This window comes from Panthera tigris, chromosome B1 (assembly GCF_018350195.1).
Source record: "Panthera tigris isolate Pti1 chromosome B1, P.tigris_Pti1_mat1.1, whole genome shotgun sequence".
Classification (NCBI taxonomy): domain Eukaryota; kingdom Metazoa; phylum Chordata; class Mammalia; order Carnivora; family Felidae; genus Panthera; species Panthera tigris.
In genome coordinates, this window is record NC_056663.1 from 161,023,632 (window position 1) to 161,045,196 (window position 21,565).

Here is a 21,565-nt window from a genome sequence, read left to right on the forward strand (position 1 = left end):
AGGGACACATGCACCCCCATGTTTATAGCAGCCCTATCAACAATAGCCAAAGAATGGAAAGAACCCAAATGTCCATTGATGGATGAATGGATAAAGAAGATGTGGTATATATATACAATGGAGTATTACTCGGCAATCAAAAAGAATGAACTCTTGCCATTTGCAACTACATGATGGAACTGGAGGGTGTTATGCTAAGTGAAATTAGTCAGTCAGAGAAAGACAAAAACCATATGACTTCACTCATATGAGGACTTTAAGAGACAAAACAGATGAACATAAGGGAAGGGAAACAAAAATCATATAAAAACAGGGAGGGGGACAAAGCAGAAGAGACTCATAAATATGGAGAACAAACTGAGGGTTACCGGAGGGGTTGTGGGAGGGGGGGATGGGCTAAATGGGTTAAGGGCCACGAAGGAATCTACTCCGGAAATCATTGTTGCACTATCTGCTAACTAATTTGGATGTAAATTTAAAAAAATAAAAAGTAAAACAAATTAATTAAAAAAATAAAAAAAATAATAATAATAATAAAATAATAAAAATTTAAAAATAAGGTATTATTTACCCTACCTTACAGAGGAGGAAACTGAGGCTGAGGTGACTTAACTCCACCCCTAGTTAAGAGATGAGAGCGGCATACTATTTTATCAGAGGGCAGGGATCCAAACTATAGTCGTTGCACATTTTCTCCAAACCAAATCTGGCCAGACTCTACCCTTATTTCTGGTGGAAGCCTCGCTAGGGCAGATGTGTTTCAAATTAAACCAGTGATGTTTTGTTTCATGTAGGTTTATGTGATAGTGGCCTCGTCACTGGAATCACCAACATGTCTAGCTGCCACACAGATGGGGGATGTCATGGAATGTATTCAATCCAAGTGGGTCCAATTTTATGTTCCTCCCTCCATCCCTTCCCGGAGGCAGGAAACGGTCTTTCATTGGGAACAGAGCTTTTCAGTTCTTTCTTCTTATTTTATTAAGTATTTACCAGCATAGTATTACCACATGGCAACGTGACCACCAAAGGTACCTGATTCCAAGGGTCTCCCGTGCTGGTTTGTTACATCTCCTAGACTGATTCTCGGTTTGTGCTGCGAAACACGCGCGGACCTCGCTCTGTCTACAGACGCACCATAAAGAGGACAGGCATACGTGGGAAGGGTGTTTCTTTACCTTATTTCCTGAATCTTTTCTATGTCAGTGGTGATCTCCGTGAGATTTTCAATCAGAGTCAGGTTGTCCTTCAGCCAGGATATCCTGGGAGGGGGGTAGGCCTGCACGTCCACCACGAAATGTTTGACTTCATGCAGGTCAACAGCCTCCAACGGGCTGAAGTTGGGTTTGATTTCAATGAACCCTTTCTCTGTACAGGGAAGAGTTTCCATTAAGTAACGATTACCACATGATCGATCCTGAGCAGCCCGGACGACTGACATTTTAGAAAGCAGAATGTACCATGGACGGAAATGGTGACTTTCTTCATCTCTTTGACCTCCTTGGTGGCCTGGCGGGCAGCACATTCATAATCTCCACTATCCTTCACCGTGGCCTCGGGGACCGTCAGCGTGTAAACCAGTTTGATGGACGGGACCTTGATCTCCTCCAGCATCGTGATGCCTTTGCCTTTCTACAATACAGCAGAAGGGGAGGAAAACCAACTTTAAAAAGCTAGCTCCTGAGAGTGAGGCCTCATGGAAAGTCTGGACTCTGGGTGGTGATGGGGCACCGGTATAGACTCCCAGATGGTAATGTACTACCCTGTAGGGATGCTGATAAGGGGGGAAGCTGTGCATGCGTGGGGCAGGGGCTATATGGGAAATCTCTGTACCGTCCACTGAATTTTACTGTCAACCTAAAACTGCTCTAAACAATAAAGTCTGACAAAAAAGATTCTTTTTTAAGCTAACTCCTTAGAAAATCATGTTTTAAGAGGACATTCAATGGCACAGTAAGGTGTTTGTGGTATACCACCGAAGGAAAAGGGATCTAACAAAGTACTATTTAAAGCATAATACCCATTAATGGTCACATGCATTTTGTATACAAAGTACTGAAAGGATTTATCTCCCTGAAATATTAACGGTGATGTTCTGGGAAGTGGCTTTTCCTCTGTTTCTCTGAATTTTCTAATATTATAATAATAAACCTGCATGATTTATGATCTGATGAAAACTTTGTGTTACAAAGCAATACTGTGCTTATGTATTTTTTTGGTCCAAATATAGCAGGTACTGTGGTTTGGGGGTGGGAGTGGGGGGAAATGTCTCTCTCCAACAAATAAAAAGAAACGCTTATGTTTTAAGGATTAAGGGCAATCAAGTGTGAACGGTAAAATAAAAACACCTCATATTTCAGAGAAGAGGTACACATATTGGACCATGAATGTCTCTTCAATGCACGAGGTCTATGTGAAGGTAGTAGGTGAAAATGTGATGTGATAACGGTAATATGTGAAAATGCCCAACTTCCAGTCAGATGCCCCAGAGAGAAAGGAAGGAGGGGGCAGTAAGAGCACAGGGGAGAAAAATGGATAAAAGGAGAGAAGCTCTCAATTGCCAAAAAGAGCAGGGAGCAGAAATTTGCAAATCAGGACTGAAGGGGAAAAAATACATATTGTATACATATATATATATATACACATATACATACCCATATATACACATATAATCATATACAAATATATACATGGTTTTTGCTCTCCATGAGGCTGCTGCATGAAGCCCTGTTGATCATCACTCCATCGGACAGTCACAGCCATTTACACACGGTTCTCTTGTACACTTATCACAATGCGTCAGAATGAATGAGTCCCTGTGTGTGTAAATCCCCAGGGACCTAGAGCTGGCATGTGGTTCCCCTTTCCCCAATTCAGTCCGCACTCCTCCCTCCTCTGGTGCATGGGCCAGCTTCTGGCAGAGTGTTTGGGATTTAGCAAACATTCCTCAATCGTTGCCTAATGATTCAAGTTAAGCCTGCTCACTGAAGGCAGGCCATGCAAAGAAAGACCAGGCCAAAAGGAGCGAGAACAGCGTCCTGGGTGGCAAAGAAGCAGAAATGAAAGGGGGCAGGCCATCGACATTATCAAATGCCTCAAAACCCAAAAGGATGGGAGCCAAGAAAATGGGAATTAATGACTCTCTCAGCAGTTCATAAATTGTAAAAGCCACCCCCTTTTGCTTTTCTAATTTTTTGGTTGTTAAGTTGTAGCCATAGAGCTTTCCTATTTCTTTCTAACTTATGAATAAGAAGGCTGAGGGTGCAACCTTTATGCATTCTGAAGGGTCTGGTCCAGCTTTTGTCTCAGCTTCTTCCATTGCCCGAAAAGCCAGAAAGTCATCTAGACAAATGGGCTCACTACAGAGGCGGCAAGCTGAGGTCTGGAGAAGCTCATGTCCTGCCCTGGCAGTGACGGGTCTTTTGAGTCCTGCTGTGCCCCACCCCGTTCCACCAGGAGCCCAGAAGCTACCTACCACTTCTCCAGGGTAAGTCCACTGAAGGTCAACCACCTCGTTGTTAAAGACGGCGCAGGTGACCACAATCGTCTCCCCGGACTTATACACAGTTTTGAGAGCTTCCATTTCTAGATCAAGTTCTGATGTTGCTATTTAAAAAAAGAATAAACACCAGGACCTCAATACCCACAGTATAGTTAGAATCTTCTAAGGTTGGGGTTTCTTTTTTAAAAAGAAATGAAAAATAATTTTCAAACCACTGTGATCAAGAAGAAACTTTTGAAGTCTCAGGAGCCTTGATTTTATGTTGGCATACACAATCTGGCATATAGTTATAAAATAACACACCTACACATACACACGTACACACAAATACCTACATACAAAACGGTAACGATAGTAAAAGTAAATTCCAATTTAACAGAACATCACCTTCCTTAGCATTGGGGTCAATGATGGCTTTCCTCTTCTGCAATCACCTTTATGGATGTATTTATTCATTTACTCAACCAATCTTTACTGACCAGTACTGCTCGGGCCACTCCTACCCTACCCTTTCTCTCCTCTCTCCCACCCTCCTACCCGGCTATTCTCAGCCCTCTTCTAGAACCTACCACAGTGCTGGCATAAAATAAGCCCTTACCGAGAGTCCAATGGCCCTCTGCTGCTGCCTTCTTGCACGTGAGTGTTCAATAAATCTGCTGCCCCAAACCTGTATTATACCCTCCATTCACATTAACCGCCCACATCAAAGGGGTGACTGTAATCACAAGCTTTTCTCAAAATCAAAATCACTTTTCTTAAGTTACTAAAGTTAATCTAGGCATCCACCTCCCACAGGTATGTGTTTGTTTTTAGGTCCTCTGTGGTCAGAAATGTGGGTAAAACAGTAAGAGGCTTATGCAAGAAAAGAATTCCTTACAGTATTTTGAAGTCAACTGGTGAAATATGAAATCTTACGGTAGCAAAGAAGCACTTGTTTTTAGTAATGCCACACTTAGTATGATTATAGCCACAGAGGGCAGCCTAACGTACGGTAAATGTGGGGTCCTAAATATTTGGGTCCTAAATCCCCAAATACTCAGGGTCTCCATCACCAGGGACTGTGATTTTTTTTTTAAATCATATATACATCTAATTATTTTGCCTTTAACTCTTCTTTAAAGGAGGAGAGAGAAGGTACAAGTACCTTTTAAAGCATAAACATTAAATGGGATGGTCTGGAACTTCTTCCCGCTGACTGTGGCTTCGCAGATATAGGGCCCGACGCTGAAGGTCCCATTAAAGCCCTGTCTGCTGTCATAGGAGGCGTGAACCACCCCGTCACTGCTGCGTAAGGTAACCGGAGTCTTGGGATCAGTTGTGCGACAAGGTATGATGGCAGAGTCATCGTCCTCCACGATAACTAAATAATCTGTCATTCCTAGAGGTACGAAGGCTACGTCTGGGTCTGTGGTTTTGAAAAGAAAGAAAAACATGTTAGGCATTAACTTCACCTTTACACACACATACAGAAAAATCATCCCGCTGGCCTGAGTCACATTAGGTATGAATTCTACCTTCACATATATCCAGACTTGTCCCCACGCTGACATTAATCATCATCACAGCTAGAAGGTGATTTTAAAGCATGAATAACAGGGGGCGCCTGGGTGGCTCAGTTAGATAAGTGTCTGACTTCAGCTCAGGTCATGATCTCACAGTTCATGGGTTCAAGCCCTGTGTCAGGCTCTGCGCTAGAGTCTTCTTCAGATCCTGTGTGTGTCTCTCTCTCTCTGCCCCTCCCCTGTCTGCTCCTGCTCACTCTCTCTCAAAAACAAACATTTAAAAATTTTTTTAAAAATAATAAAATAAAACAAAAAATAAAGTATGAACAACACCAAATTGCCTATACTCCAATAAAAAAGACTGGTGATAAATATAAATACGTTGCAATCAAAATTTAAACACTACTAAAAACATGATCAATAATCAAGTCTATTCAAAACAAGAGAAAATATTCATGATTTCAAAAATTCTTATTGCCTATAGGTAGTATCATTGAAAAGCAATACAGAAAGTTGTCTATTAAAAAATAATCTATCAATGGGGCACCTAGGTGGCTTAGTCCATTAAGGTTTGGCTCAGGTCATGATCTCGTGGTCCATGAGTTCGAGCCCTGTGTCAGGCTCTGTGCTGACAGCTCAGAGCTTGGAGCCTGTTTCAGATTCTGTGTCTCCCTCTCTCTCTACCCCTCCCCTGTGTGTGCACCCTTTTCCTCTCTCAAAAATAAGTAAATAAACATTAAAAATAAATAAGTAATAATCTGTCAAGTAACAAATAAAATTTATAATTCCATAACCTGAAAATTTTATTTTCAAAGAAAACCAGCTACGGAGGCTACCATGGTACAAAATACTAAGAGACTCAAACATCAGTTTCAGAAGGGCCCCTTACTCCCCACGACTACAAATAAAAAGATCTCTAACTGACACCAGTGCAGGGCCTACTTGGGTGATGTTTGTGCTGGGGGTGGGGGAGGAACAAGAATTTTTAGACAAGCTTAGGTGATCAAAACTCCAGGACTCATATATAACTTTAACAAGCCCACATTCCGACCATTCTCTTCAAAGCAAGGGGCATTTATGTGTGCACAAAGCTGGGGTGATAGTTCTGAATACCTACCTTTCTTAAAACAAAACCTTTTATTGTTAGGAAGGAAGGTTCAGATAGATAAGAGTGTCGTGAAAGAAGTGAACAGGGTCTAGATCCGTGAAGTGCCCACAGTTACAGAGAAGAAGAGTAGCTGACTTAAAAAAAAAAAAAAAAAAAAAAAACTTGAAAAGATGGGAAAATAGGAAGACGTACTTCGGAGACCACCTTATTTCACCTCTGCCAAAACAGGATGGTAAGAGTTATCAATATTCGTATGTTTGTTTTAAGGCCAAGAACTCTAGCTGTAGTTCCTTTAAATCACATACGAAGATTGCCATTACTTGAATTTGTGTTCAGAGTTCCAAATCCTTGAACCTTGTTAGTAAAGATTTCAGCGAACAAAACTCCGAATTCATTTCAGGTTAAGATATATACTTGGTATCCATAACACATGAGCCACAGCTCCCTTTAAAATGCATAGCTTCCTGGGGCGCCTGGGTGGCTCAGTCGGTTAAGCGGCCGACTTCGGCTCAGGTCATGATCTCGCGGTCCGTGAGTTCCAGCTCCGCGTCGGGCTCTGAGCTGTCCGCACAGAGCCCGGAGCCTGTTTCAGATTCTGTGTCTCCCTCTCTCTGACCCTCCCCGTTCATGCTCTGTCTCTCTCTGTCTCAAAAATAAATAAACGTTAAAAAAAAAAAATTAAAAAAAAATAAATAAATAAAATGCACAGCTTCCCTACCATTATGCACTAGCTATGCAATGTTTATTTTTATTTATTTATTTATTTATTTATTTATTTATTTATTTATTTTTGCTATGCAATGTTTAAAAAACATCATGGTCCTTCCTCTAACAACTATCCTCGTAGAAGCCAATATATACAGATATAGATATTGGTACAAATCTAAGTCTTATCTAAGTATATCTAAATACAGATCTAAGTACAGACACAGGTACAAATACATAAATATAGATACTGATGTAATTTAAAAATTGTTTTCAGTGTTTTTATTTATTTTTGAAGGAGAGAGAGAGAGAGGCAGAACACGAGCAGGGGAGGAGCAGAGAGAGAGGGAGACACAGAATCTGAAGCAGGCTCCAGGCTCTGAGCTGTCAGCACAGAGCCCGATGTGGGGCTCGAACTCATGAACCACAAGATCATGACCTGAGCCGAAGTCGGACGCTTAACCGACTGGGCTACCCAGGCACTCCAATACTGATGTAATTTTTTTTTTTAAGTTTATCTGAAAAGAGCGTGCAAGCAAGAGGGGGGCAGAGAGAAGGAGAGAGAGAATCCCAAGCAGGCTCTGTGCTGTCAGCGCAAGAGCTGGAGGTGGGGCATTCAATCCCAGGAACTGTGAGATCATGACCTGAGTTGAAATGAAGAGTCAGATGCTCAACCAACGGAACCACCCAGGTACCCAATACAGGTACAGATACAGATACACAGATATGGATATAGATATAGACATAAAGGTATAGATACAGATACAGATACAGGTACAGATATAGATAGATACAGATATACATGATATACATGGTATAGATTTAGATAGAGATATAGACAAAGATGCAGATACAGATAGAGACATATATACAGATTTAGATTTAGATCATTACGAGGAATGCCAGGTGGGTGGTAAACCAAATGAACCTCAAGCTCACAGCTAAGCCTAGCTGATTCACAGGGCTGCTGTGAGAAAGAGCCACACAATCTTCCACTATAGGGGGGCAGGCCCTGAAATCCATCACAAGCCAAGGCCACGCCCTCCGGAGGTGTGGCCAGCCACAGCCACAGACTGCGTGGAACTGGGGCTCCGTAGGCTGCAGGACTCCCAGACTTCCTTTCCACAGAGTTCCCCCGACTCATCTACCCCACCTTCCTTCCCTCTCTCCTCCTTTCAGAGTCACGCATACAGTGCTGGCAGAGAGCCCTCGCAGGCTCTGCGGCGTCCCCCCCTCCCCATTTTCTCCCACAGGCTTCTCCCCTAATCAAACCCTAGCGTGTTTAATCCCGTCTTACTCCTATCTTGCCGTCTGCATCTCACAGGTCAGGAGACAACATCATTAGTATGGAATTTGCCCCCAAATTTTAATTAAAAAGAAAAAAAAAGCCCATCTAATTAATCAAGAGTAAATATATGTTTTATTCAATCTGAAAAATAGCCCGGTTATTTGGAAGCTATTATAATGAACTACAAGCAGCTCCAAGAGAGAACCTACCTAATTTCTGTGTCTCCAACACTTGGCATAGTGCCTGACACGCAATAAATAAACAGCAGATATTTGTCAAACTTGGTTGAACAGAAATGAGTACATTTCAGCTGTTTTTGCACAATGCCAAAAAAAGAAAAAGAAAGATGTGCCATAATGAAAATGATTTCCAAAACTTAACACACTTCCAAAATGTTTACGATACATATTTCTTGGTAACGGCGTCACAAATGACCTTGACCGTTGTGCGTCCTCTTGTGTTTTTCACATTTTCTCCAATAGGTATTTATTATTTTTGTATTTTTTAAAACTTGAATACAGTTAACAGGAGAGACGGGGCCAGAAGCTTGGCCCAGGGGACCCACCACAGCTCACCTGGGACATAGATGTAAATGCGCCTGCCTTCGATCTCGTTTTCGTCCGTCTGAGTGTGGTTGTAATAGCAAGTGTACAGTCCCGTGTGGGCCGCCGACGCATTGACCACTTCCAGCACCGTCACAAAAAGGCCACTGTTGTTTTCTTCATTTCTGACTTCCACATTGGGGTTCTCTTCTTCAGACATGGGGTACTGCCAGCTCACTTCACTCTCCCCAAAGCATTGCAGAGAAAAGGAGGAATTCAGCTGCACGACCTTTTCATTTTCGTTTGGAAGGATAGAGGGTAATGAAAGCTGGCAGGAGATTAGGCTCGGTCCTGTAAAAGGAAACATGCTCTGAATAGGATGCAGCCAGAAAGGACAGTCTCACCCAGAGAACTGACAGAAACAACAGTAGCAGCTTATACGAACAATGACCATTTCTCCGCAAAAATCCGTTAGCCTGGATGCCCATGAAAGGCCCCCCATTATAACGGCCACTGCATCTGCCGAGAGCAGCGAATGCTCCAAAGGCCTCAACAGCAACCCCCCCCAACCCCTAGATTCACCCCTCCAAACACTCAAATGGAGAGAGGACATCTGATCCCAATTCCGTATTTTACACGGTCATGGGTGACCATAAAATATCCCAAGACGGCATAGGCTGAAGCACATACATGTTCTTTATCGTCCATACTCCCTGTGGAGGTTTCCCTTAGTAAGAAACAGGATGAGAACAGGACCAGGGAGACCGAACAAAGCACAAGGCAGATTTGTGCTCAAGAATTACACGGTTTCCATTTCTCACGACACTCTGGCGTGCCTGCCCTCTAATGACTTCCCAGAAACCCAAGCCGGATGATGTAGATTCTAATTTAAAAAGTAAGAATACGCAGGGGCACCTAGGTATCTCAGTCGGTTAAGTGTCTCACTCTTGATTTGGGCTCAGGTCATGATCTCACCGTTGGTGAGTTCGAGCCCCATGTCAGGCTCTATGCTGACAGTGCGGATCCTGCTGGGGATTCTCTCTCTTCCTCTCTCTGCTCCTCCCCTGATCTCTCTCTCTCTCTCACTCTCTCAAAATAAATAAACTTAAAAAAAAAAAAAAAAGGTAAGAATACATGAAGTCCAAGAGTGAAAACTCTAGGTTCATCTTACAACCTAAAATTTCAGCCTAGCTGTCTCTGTCTATAAAACTGATAGAAGAGATATTATGGCTTAATTGTTCATCAGTGGCCTCTTATCTCCTTCGGAGCCCAGTGTGGGAATCCCACCCAACTTCACTTATGTGCCCACTAGGATTCCTGCAGCTTACGGCAGAAGTCGTAAGTGGATCTGGTCACCTCTATCCTGAAGGCGGCATATTCCTGCTGGAGTTTAGAACTGCCAAACCGCTCATTTCTAACATGCCCTTATAGATAAGCCCTACAGACACGAACAGACTTAAGTTAACTCCTCAGACGAGGAAAACATTGGGTTTGTGACGAACATCTGTGATGTATAAAGATCTGGATGGAAACTAAAAATTCCCAGTCAGCATTTCAGCCAATGGTCCAAGTAGTATCCTCCTGGTAGAAAAGCATTAGTAAGATTACCCAAGAGTCAAACAGTCTACCAATTAGATTCGAAGGCAAAAGGCAGCTCTAAGATTTTTCCAGCAATTTAAGCATCTTCCACTTAAGACAGGTATGATTTAGGGGCGCCTGGGTGGCTTAGTCGGTTAAGCGGCCGACTTTGGCTCAGGTCATGATCTCGCGGTCCGTGAGTTCGAGCCCCACGTCGGGCTCTGTGCTGACAGGTTGGAGCCTGGAGCCTGTTTCAGATTCTGTGTCTCCCTCTCTCTGACCCTCCCCCGTTCATGCTCTGTCGCTCTCTGTCTCAAAAATTAAAAAACGTTAAAAAAAAAATTTTTTTTAAAAAGACAGGTATGATTTCCTGTAAAGAAGTTTCCATTGTTTATTTCTTTTGAACACTCTTGAAGGTCTCTGATCCCCTTTACTGGAGATCCATGTCCCAGGAAAAATAAAAAACAGTGGGGAAATTTAGGCTATCATTTCTCCCACGATTCAAGGCCAGGATCACACATACGCTAAAGTTGCCACTGGCGAGCATTCTTTTTGAACTGGAATTAGTGCGATACAGCAGAAGGGACTGGAGGTTTGTGGTCATTCTAGATAACTTCTCACAATTTTCTGCTTTCCTTCACTCTTGTGGACTGTGTTTGCAGCGTACAGGTAATAACACTCCCGGAGCAGAGAACTTGGAAAGCAAGGCTTCCCCCAGAACAAGGAACTCGAGGAGAACTGGGACCCATACCTGTGAGGAGACAGACTAACACCAGGAGCGCCAGGTGGGAAGTCCCCATAATTCTGGAAAACTGGAAAATCAAAAGTCAAACAGAAACAGCATTAGCCAATAAAATGACTGGTAAGCCTCTTTCTTGTGCTTTGCAGTATGGAACATGTTAACAGCATCGTTATAGTGAAAAACACCTCGATCTAAGATTCATGGTTAAAATGGTCATCGCATAGTCCGATGGGACCCCAAGATCATGCAGAAACCACCTGAAGCTGAAACCCTTTTTGATTGCGTGTGGCTCTCGAATTCCAAAAAGCCTTGCTTTACGGTCTTAGAATGCGTCCAAGAGTGTAGGACAACTGTTCCTTTTAAGCCATTTAAATTAAGACTGTGAAACACGAGCACATCTATTTACGCAACTTCCAAACTGGAGCTGTTTTCACTCAAAACAGGTTGTCCTTTGCTTTGTGTTTCGCTACAGAAAGTACATGAAGCTCACATCATCTACAAGCTCTGCAAGAGATGCTTGGACTACAACAAATATCTCCATACTGACAAGCCTTTCTGATCTAGGGTTTGTGAAAGCCCCACTAACCCACGTCACTTAGACAATGTCACTCTGCCGTGCACAGACCCGGACCAGGCTCAGGCCTTGGGCTCCCGGCCCGTGTTCCCCCGGGGGCCTGCTGCACCTCAGTGGGGCTAAACGAGGCACCCGAAGCCCAGGACGTGGGAGTGGATGGCGCAGTAAAGCAGGTGAAGCAGGGAGAGGACACGGGAGAGGAAAGCATGACTGAATGCCCGTTTTTTCCAAGGACGCAGGAAACCACACGATAAAATGCACCAGAGACCAACGAGTGATTCTCACAATCAGGTGACAGTAGCTGCAGAAACCAAGTCTTCGACTCCAACCTCCTGCCACAAAATGTGAGCAGGGGAAGACAGAAGTGGGGAGAGAGACTGAAACTGAACGTCCAGGAGACACAAACCAGGAAAGCAGGGAAACATTAAAGAAGGATCAAGGCAGCCCCGAGGTGAAACCACTGAACAGCCTATTCTGGGCAATCCTCTGAAAAGGCCCCCTTTTCCTTATCTCTTCCTTTTCATGCACATCCCGCTTACCTTATTTTATCTCCCCCTTCACTGCCCACATGACATCACTGATAAAGTGATCTGACTGCAGTTAGGGAAAGAACCGTGCACCCAAGTTTCAACTGGAGAGGCCCCGCTGAGGGGCCCCGGCAGGGGTGCAAGCTTTATGATATGCCATAAAAAAGTCACCTAAGCCTTGCCCGGGGATGTACTGGGCCCCTGAGTTGCTCAAAACCCCAAGCATGCAGTGGAAGGAGTTCATGGGATTTAACTGGTTCCATCATGGGCTTTGGAAACAAAGATGTGTGTTCACGATTCCTGAGTAAATTGGCTTAAAACAAACCAACCAACCACAACAAAAAAGAGAAATTCAATGTATGCCTGTGTTAAGCGCCTGAAGTTTTGTGGGGTTTGGTTTTTGTTTGTTTGTTTGTTTGGTTGGTTGGTTGGTTGGTTGGAAAAGATCCAGCAGATAACAGCCTAGTCATTTCTGGGCGAGTCTGATCATGTATTTCTGCTTTAAGGTGACCCATATGCACAAACCGGATTTCTGCTTCACTGAATTCTACCAGGAGGAAGAAAGAGTGAAAGGCAGAATGCTGGTAACCATGGTGTGTGTGGGGGTGGGGGTAGACAGGAAAAAAAACAATAATTCTGTTCTCTCCAAGGCAGGAATGAGAAACAAGTATTTACTAAGCCAAAGCTGTCATTATGTCATGTCTGTTAATAATAACCTAATAACTTTGAGGGACGCCTGGGTGGCTCAGTCGGTTGAGGGTGCAACTTTAGCTCAGGTCACGATCTCGCCGTTTGTAAGTTCGAGCTCCGTGTCAGGCTCCGTGCTGACAGCTCAGAGCCTGGAGCCTGCTTCAGATTCTGTCTCCCTCTCTCCCTGCGCCTCCCCCACTCGTGCTCTGTTTCTGTCTCTCAAAAATAAATAAACATTAAAAAATTTTTTTTAAAAATAATAACCTTGACACATATTTAATTTTAAGAAGGGCCAGCTGAGGCTCAGGGAAGTTTAGCAACTCACCCCAAGTCACACAGCTGGTGATAAAGCCAGAATTCTAACCCGAAGTCTATGTGACACAAAAGCCATGCTCTCTCCAATTCACCATATGGTCTCCCTCAAGGAAAGGTCAGGGTTTCGGTCTTGTGGGTCCCCTCCTTCCCCCGCCCAACACTATTTCCTAATGCAAATTGGGGCCCGGCTTTCCTTCTCTGCTCACCCCAGCGAGAGAAGTACAATTGCAGGGCTGTGAACCCAAATGCAATTTGCACAATGCTGGCTCGCTGATGGCTTCTGCGGATCCTGGCATGTGCCCGGGGGGGTTGCAGGGTTTCCTCACTGCTGTGGTGACGGGCACAGCAGGCCCCAGAGCCAGCCTGGCCAGCCTGACGTACCACAATTAGCAGTAACGGCCTGTATGTTTGTACATATAAATATCAGCCTCCCACTGATAATCCACTTAGCGAACTTCAAAGGAGCCCTCCAGAGCCAGCTTGATGTCTTGGGTTTTATCACATTTATATCCTGTATTTCTTTAGCAGGGCTTGCCAATGATGCATCTTTAAAGCATTCCCGAGCTTAAGAGAAGGGCTCGCTGCTTTTATAGGGCAGGCTCCGAGGAGCGTTTTGCCCTGGCCCAGCCCCACCAGATTTCCTTCTGTGCACGCAGATACGGCAGACCTGTTGCCAGAGAGGGTTATTTACTGACATACAAAGTGGGCAATGAAAACAGGGCCTCCGAGCCAGCGATAATGATGCGAATACTGAGAATCAACATGTGTTTGCTGCAGATTGCAAACTCCCTTCTCTGATAAACGTAGTTCTCTGGCTAGAAACCTAGGGCATTTGTGAAGTTTCATGTCGTTACTCATCGGTAACTCAAGACAATTTACTAGTGAATAATCGCACAGTGTGTGCCCTATGGGGAGGTAATGGAAAATACGAGAGGGTGGAGGGCTCCCTGCCTATTGGTCCTGCAGTGAGACTCTCTGGGAGGCCGGCTTGCTGTTTCTGGCACTTTTCTACCTCCTCTGGGTGTAAAGGCTCACCCTCAATCAGTAACCTCTATCCTGCAGCTGGCCCAAAAGTCAGATGTGCACACGGAAGCAAGTGAGGTCATGCTTATGTCAGAGAAACCTGGCATATTAGGAGTCAGCAAGAACAAATCACTTCACGAGGAGGAACTTCATCCAAATCTGGTTTTTAAAAAATCAGAATCCTATCTCTCGTGCCAACTACAGGTTGGGTTTCAGCCTCCGACCTCTATAGCCACAACGCAAAAGAAGCAAAACCGAGAGTTAGAGAAATAAACAGGGGAAAGAGAGGTCTGCCACGTTCACTGTCAGGCTAGTGACCTGTGGTTCCTTCACACTTTTTTGTCTCTCTCCTTCTCTCAGAAGCATGATGGAAATTGCTCTGGACTAGGCTCATCCCACATCGGACACTCAGTCCCTCTCTCTGAACCTCGGGCTCTTCTTCCATAAAGGGGAACTAGTAACACCTGACTTTCTGGCTTGCCTTACTACATTATCATAAGGACTGAATTGCAGAGTTTAGTCAAAAGTGCTTTGAAAACTGCAGCTATGGGGTTTTTATACGGACTCCTCCAGAAGACTCTGAAGATGTTTTAGATGACAGGGATGTCAGAGGGCTGACTTCCACGTCTACATACTGAGAAAGTCAGGCCCAGGGGTCATTCGACTTGCCCTGCATCACCTGCATAGTGGACAAGTGGATCTAAACTCGGGTTCCGTGAAGGCCCGATGAACTAGCCAAGCTGTTTTAACAGGAACCTATATATACAGTCATGAAAACAGAAAAAGAAATCTGTTTGGAGCCGCTATTGTTTAACAACTTGGCACCTCTGTCCCTGCAAACAGAAGTGAAAGAGCCATTAAGTGAGACTCAATCATCAAAGACAACATGCTAAGCTAGAGAGTAAACAGAACACGGGCACTATTTCCGGAAGTAAGAGCATGATCTTATTCTCAGAAAGCCAGAGAGCTAGCTTCCCGATCACCAACTGCTCAGTGTAGCCGACTGCAAAGCCACTGAATACTGAATTTCACCCCACCCTAGCATGATTAAAGGCCACAGGAGACTCTCACAGTCCCTAAAGCCACTGACGGCTATAAGATTCAAATTTCGGAGGTTCGGTTAATTTCAGCTCTAAGTTAATTCTAACTGTGAAAATTACATATCCTGCTTTTTCCCTGTGACAAATGTTCTGCTCTGTCTGGTAACATCAGCCCAGGCAATCCAAATGCTGGGCTACATTGGTGGCGTTTCATGGAGGGTGTGTTCGCCAGGATCTGCACCCCACCAGAGCCTGTTTTGTTGTTCTGATCTCTCTGAGCTCCGTGGGACATTCCGGGGATGGGTGTTGGCTGGAGTATTTTTAAGTGGGAGCATTTTACCGGACAATCTGAGCTCATAAACCTTTCTACTCTTCCTGCATCAGATATTGAACCACGGGACACTAAAATGACACTTCCTTCTGATCGCCACCAAACTGGTGTGACTCCTAATGGGATAACCTGGGTGTAGTAAGTTTCAGGGCACTCGAACTCAAGGTCACCAAGCTCCCAACCCCCAAGGCTTCACTCATAAAGGGACATGCAAGGGGTGCCTGGGTAGCCCAGTAGGTTAAGCGCCGGACTTCGGCTCAGGTCATGATCTCACCATTAGTGGCTTTGAGCCCCACTCTTGTCTGTGCTGACAGCTCAGAGCCTGGAGCCTGCTTCAGATTCGGTGTCTCCCTCTGTCTCTCTCTCTGCCCCTCCCCTTGCTCACACTCTGTCTCTCTCTTAAAAATAAATAAATATTTTTTAAAAGTGGGGGGGATATGCAAGTATCTGCCCAACTTCTTCACAGGTCGGCTCTGATAATCAGATGTGGTAGGTCAGTACTTGGCTCATCACACAAATGCAAAGAATGAACTAAGGCGAAAAAACTACACAAAGGTCCACAAAATAAATGTGCTCAGCCCAGTGATTCTTGCCGCTTCATAGGAAAAGGAAACCAGTCATCATCTTCTGCTTGGGTCCTACCAGGCAGAAAATGCATCTTCCCGATGCCGCAACTTGCTTAGAATCTCCGCGAAGCCCATTTCCCCCCGCCGCCCCCCACCCCCAGCAGAGGGTCGTTGCAGTTCTCAAGTGCGGCCAGCAGATGACAGTGTTGGTCCAAGGACATGCGTCCCGGGGTCCACGGAGACAGATGCGGCTACAAGTCCTGTGCTAAAATATCCCAAATCTTAACTTCCAATCTCTTCCTTTCTTGGGTTGTACTTTTAGGTTTCGTGGTGACCTCAGTTTGGAGCCCACAGAATAGAAACAGGAATAGGGAAACTGCGGCCGAAAAAGCTTAATTGTCCGCGGGGCCCCAGGAGAAATTCGGTGAGGGACAGGCACCAGCACCGTCGCTGCGAACGAATCCGCTGGGGCAGCGGGGCCTCGGGAGCCCCGGAAAACAGCGCTGCCATCCCAGGCGGCACAGGTTCAGAGGGTTCGGCAGGAGAAGCCACTGGAGAGGAGTTCGGGTGATCCAGGGCTTTGTTTCCCCCACTCTGTCCCCGCCCCGGGAATGGCACCCACCCGCAGAAGCGACACCACCTGGGCCGCGCCGGGTGGGGACCGCGACGCCGTAACCCGGCCCGCGCAGCCCGATTTGTCCGCAGGCCATTGTCACCCCTCGTAAACCAGCCCGGCGGAGGCCGCGACGGCCGCGCGGCCGGGAACCTCGGCTGATTGGAAACGACTGTTCCCGTGGCTCAATAGCGCAGAGTTGTAAGACAAACAAACAGCCAGGGGCCGCCCGCGCGGCAGCGGACCTTGCGAGGGGCCTCAAAACAAAAGTCGGCGGCTACCCGGTAACAGCGCCCGGAACCCTACCCCCTCCATTCCCTCCGCTTGTCCCACGCTTAATTCATTACGACGCCCCCAGCCTATCCCCAAACCCTGCACCCTGCCCCCTCCCGCCCCTCCTCAGTCTCCCCCCACCCCGAGCCTCCCGAGCCCCACCGTGTTGCAGGCGTCTATCCGAGGCCCCCGGCAGTGGGAAGGGTGACAAGGTCAGTCGGCCCGCAGCCCTCGGGCTCAGCGCTGAAACTCCGACGCGGCCACGGCGCGGAGCGCGCGAGGCTGGCGGAGAGCGGGACCGGGCGCGCTCCGGAAGGCCGCTAGAGGGCGCAGCAGCCCCGAGAATCTTACCCGGCTCGGCCGCTCCGCCGCCCGCCCGCCCGCCGGCGGCTCCGGCTCGCGGTCCCCGGACAGTGCAGCCTGCCCCGCAGCTCCACCACCTTCGGCGGACGTTCCGCACCGTCCAGCCTCCTGCCCCTCCGCCCCCACAACTGGCGCCCGCAGCTCCTCCTCCCGCCGCCCCCACGCCCTGGGCCGCTCTGTCGCCCCGGGGCTGGTGGCGACCACCGCCCGCTCGGAGTTTAGCGTCCCTGTCGGTCGCGCTCCTGGCCTCAGAGCTGCAGCGGCCTCGGCGCCCTAGGCACGACGCTAGGCGTTTGCATTGTTTTCGGCTGAGACCTGAGAGGGGTCCGGTCGGGGTGGAGGGAGAGGGGCCGGGCGGGGTGGAGAGAGAGGGGCCGGGGGGTTTAGGGTTACAGTCGCGCGCCAGCGCCTCCTATGGGCCCAAAAGCGGCACGGCCGCGGGCAGCTGCTCTCGGAGAAGGCCGCGGTGCGCTGAAACTGCGACCCCTCGTCTTTCAAGAACCCGGCTTCCCCTGCGCCCCCCTGCCCGATGGTCGCCTCTGTCCCCGCTGCCAAGCACACACTCGCGCCCGCCTGCGCCCCTCGCTTCCCTTTCTAGGGGAAAGGGAAGACTGCGGTGGGCTGGGAGGGAGAGCCCCAAGTCTAAGGTCCTCTTTAGCTACTCCAACCTATTTTTCCAACCGATTCCTGGCTTACTGTTCAGTTTAAAACAAAAGGAAATGCCGCAGAGCCACTTCAGCAAAACACAGGGACCGGCAGAGCCTGGACTAGAGCGCAATGGGGCAAAGCAATTTGCCCAGAGCTTGCATCCCGCGCGGGACCTCCCCCCTCACACCCCGACGACTGATGCTGTGCGTAGGCCCCTTGAAGCCAGATTCAAGGGACGTTGAGAGCCCCACCTTTCAGTCACCGAGCTTTTAGCTTTTCCCCCAGAACTGCCACTCGTCCATCAGCAACATGTAACCCTGTCGCAGCTCCCCGGAGGCCAGAGGGAGTCCCACCCGCTGGAGTCTGCAGGAAGGCGCTGGCCACCACGTCCGCAGGACGCGTCCAGGCGCTGCGCGCCGCCCACGGCCGGTCCCCAGGAGGCACAAAACGGGCCCGCCTCGGCGCCAGACGCGTTTGCAGCTGGAAAGCCCGGCCCGATGCCCCTCCCCCTGTTCCCCTCCCCAGTCCGCGCCCCGGGAGGAAAGCAGACCTGGGGCCGGGAGCCAGCGTTCTGCTTCCACCTAAGGACTGGCGCAAGGGCCGAGGGTCAGCTCCCCGCTCCTTCCCGGTGCCTCCCCCCCTCTTCCTCCTCTCTCAGCCCCCCACTCCCACCCCCATACCCGCTCTGGGGACTCACCCAAGCTACATTTGGGTCAAACCAAACGCAAGACTGTGCAAGAGCCTCGAAGCAGGGACTAGCCAGGGTGTCAAAGCGACGATGGACGGGCCCTAGCCTGTCCGGGAGCGGTGGAAGGGCCCCCTTTATCATGGGATTGTGGCAAGAAGGAAACCAAGAGCAAAGGAAAACAGGGAAGGGACACAAAGCCGCAGCGCTAGGATCCTAGTGGGGCAGATGCGGGTAAAGGTGAGGGATGTTAAAACCCGAGCCAGCACGACTGCGGATGAAGTGCGCAAACCGGCAGTACCTCTCCCCTCCAGCTGCCCAGACGCCCGCTGGGCCCCGGGGGGGGGGGGTGTTAGTCCCTAGAGCGGTGCGGCCGATTGTCTCCCCCGTTTGCCCGATGTCACTCTGCTCTAAAAAGCTGCCTAGTTCTGGTTGGGAGCGACTGCGGCGAGACGAGTCGGTCCAAAACGTTGAGCAATTCGGCTGCGGAGCCAAAAAGCCATTTCCCACACGGCACAGCCCAGGGCTTTTCCAGGCGGCTGGGCCGGGCTCTGGGCAGTCCGGACCTGATAAAGGCCATCCACGCTCCCTCTCCAGCCCGGGTTTGCCTCTCACCCTGAGAGATGGGAGTGAGTGGCACGTTCTTCCAGGCAAGCCTTCCGAAATCCTGAGGTCTTAGCAGGGCTAAGGAAGCGAAGAGAGGGACGGGCGCTCCGGCTGCTGGAAAGACGCACAGCCGACATTCAGGCAGCCCAGCACTGCTTCCCGTCGGAGACGCCTGGCCAGAGCACTGGCAGCTCCCGCACACCTGGCCAGGCAACCCGGTTACTCGCCCCTAGGGCAGCCGTGCTCGGGTCCCTCTTGCTCTGAGCTGGCTGCGACCCTTTTCGAACAGAACCGCTGATCCCAGTTGTTTCCGAGCTAAATGTATGCCGCCCGTTCCCCCGGCGCTGCCGGGGGAAGTTAGTCTCACAAGTAAAAGCCGATTTCCAAGGGGACAGACGGAGGAGGAGGGAGGGGCGCGAGGAGCCGGCTCCGAGGCTGGCAAGGAGGCCGGCGCAAGGACTGGAATAGACACAGGCACTGGCGAGGATGAAGCAGCGCAGGGCGAGTGCAGGCGGCGAGTGCCACGCATCCCCGCGAGGCAAGGGACCCGCGAGGGGGGTCCAGAGCTCAGGTGCCTGGAGAGAGGTGGCGAGGGCGGTTCCCGTACGATCTTTCTCTTACCTGGGAACCAAATCTCTCCCTTCCAAGTCGTCCCTAACTTCCCCAGAAGTTCTGCACTTCTCTGGCAATCTTCCTTTTTTCCTTCCTGTGGCTGGGACTGGGCAGCAGCAGAGCCCCGGGCTTTGCAAAAATGATTCCACCGAGGAAAGGGGGCGCGCAGAGACGAGTGGGGGTGGGGACCACAGCGCACAAGGAGGGCCCCTTGGAGCGCAGTTCTAAATTCCTCAAATCCCACTTGCTGGAATGCGAGGCGACGACGACTTCTTCACTCGGGGCCAAATGTGTTTGTCATTACTCCAGACCGTCTGCCCGCCCGCCCGCGCCGCCTTCGCCCCCGCGCTAGGGCGCGCAACGCCAGCGCACTGCGGGGCTGGCGCCCTCTCTCCTTCTCACTTCACCGATCCTGCAAACAGCTGGGGAGTCTCCCAAACCCTCGCCCACGTCCGCGCCCCCTCTACTCCTCTCGCAGCCGCCACGGTTGTGCTGAGTCTGGCCCCGGCTCGCACCCGGCGCTGCGCCGTCCAGTAATTACGCGCCCTCGGCCGGCGCCATGTGCCCCCGGCTGCCACCCAAGGTCCGGCCCTCTCCTGCGGAGCCCTTCACGCCTCCCCTCCTCGCAACCCCTTACGCGCCCCACTCGGCGCTCTTCTCCCCCCACCTCCCCCAGTCCTCCTGCCGCGCTCCACACCACCCGCTGCAGCGCTGTCCCGCCAAACCGCGGGCGAGGAATGAAAATACTCATTAAAAACCTGTCGCCTTCCAGGACCTACTGCCAAGAAGAGGGCAAACACCTCTGCCCCCACTCCCAGCATTACTTGGTGCTCGTCCCGGTATACACGGATACCACCCCCAGCCCCAAAAGAAACCTCAAAAATGTAAGCCTAAACAATTTCTTTGGGAGACTGTAGAGTTGTTAGAAAAACACTGCTTTTTAAAAATAGGTCTGGAAAATGTGTTTTTTTTTTTTTAATCCCTAGACTTTCGAACTCTATGGTTATCTTTCCTCCAAGTAAAGTTTATTCAAAATAAATGACTCTGGACACACAGTTGGAATTCAACTCCTTTTTTTTTTTTCCTCATCGCCTAAAGTTTGAGTGAAGTTACTTCACTGCTAGCCCAAAGGGCCTGATCAAGGACTTCTCTTAGAAACAAAAATCATTTTTTTTTCTCCTTTCTTACCTTCTCCTCCTATGTCAATGCGTAATGAAAATCCTACATATGGAGTAAAAAGTATGTCCACGGCTTGCAGTCCTCTCCCGTAGTCCCCTCCTGTTTTTCTCCCTCTAGCTCCAACTGTAATGGGCTCAAAAACCGCGTTTTGTAATTGATTCAATGTTATAGTCCATCCTTCTAAAACTAATCATTTGCTCTAAGTAAATAGCTGTCAGGAAATGAAGCGCCCCCCCCCCTCCTTTGGCCTCTTCAAAATAAAAGTTTCTCTCGAACTCCGTGCGCTCTGACTCTCCACGCAGCCAGATTGCGCCTTCGCTCTTTCGCTCTTACGCAATCAGGGGGTCCAGCCCCAACCCCCAGACTTCGACAACAACTGGGGGGCGGAGAGAGGCAGACCAGATGGGGTGGGGGTGGTGGAAGGGGGAGGTGTTGATGTTCTGCCGGGAAAGAGGTTCGTGAAAATACAAACTGCCCATCAATTCCAGAATGAGTTTGCCTCCTGACTTAGGGGGATTATTTTCCTATGTTGCTATACTGCTTTGCATTCTCT

The 21,565-nt window shown here is 48.7% G+C and overlaps 1 protein-coding gene across 2 annotated transcripts in view; it reads right to left on the reverse strand.

The window, feature by feature from the left end:
• PDGFRA (platelet derived growth factor receptor alpha) overlaps positions 1–21,200 on the reverse strand; it is a 50,199-nt gene extending 28,999 nt beyond the window's left edge. Inside the window, exons 1-7 of one of the 2 annotated variants that reach the window (XM_007075881.3) lie at positions 21,022–21,200; positions 10,977–11,037; positions 8,681–8,998; positions 4,647–4,907; positions 3,476–3,606; positions 1,461–1,632; positions 1,179–1,368 (exon numbers count right to left, since the gene is read on the reverse strand). In XM_007075881.3, the coding sequence (XP_007075943.1) occupies positions 1,179–1,368; positions 1,461–1,632; positions 3,476–3,606; positions 4,647–4,907; positions 8,681–8,998; positions 10,977–11,025 (1,121 nt within the window). In that variant the 5' untranslated portion in view covers positions 11,026–11,037; positions 21,022–21,200. Of the gene's footprint in view, positions 1–1,178; positions 1,369–1,460; positions 1,633–3,475; positions 3,607–4,646; positions 4,908–8,680; positions 8,999–10,976; positions 11,038–18,181; positions 18,223–21,021 lie in introns of those variants that run through there. The other variant, XM_007075882.3, reaches the window with a different exon arrangement.
• Between the last annotated feature and the right edge of the window lie 365 nt (positions 21,201–21,565).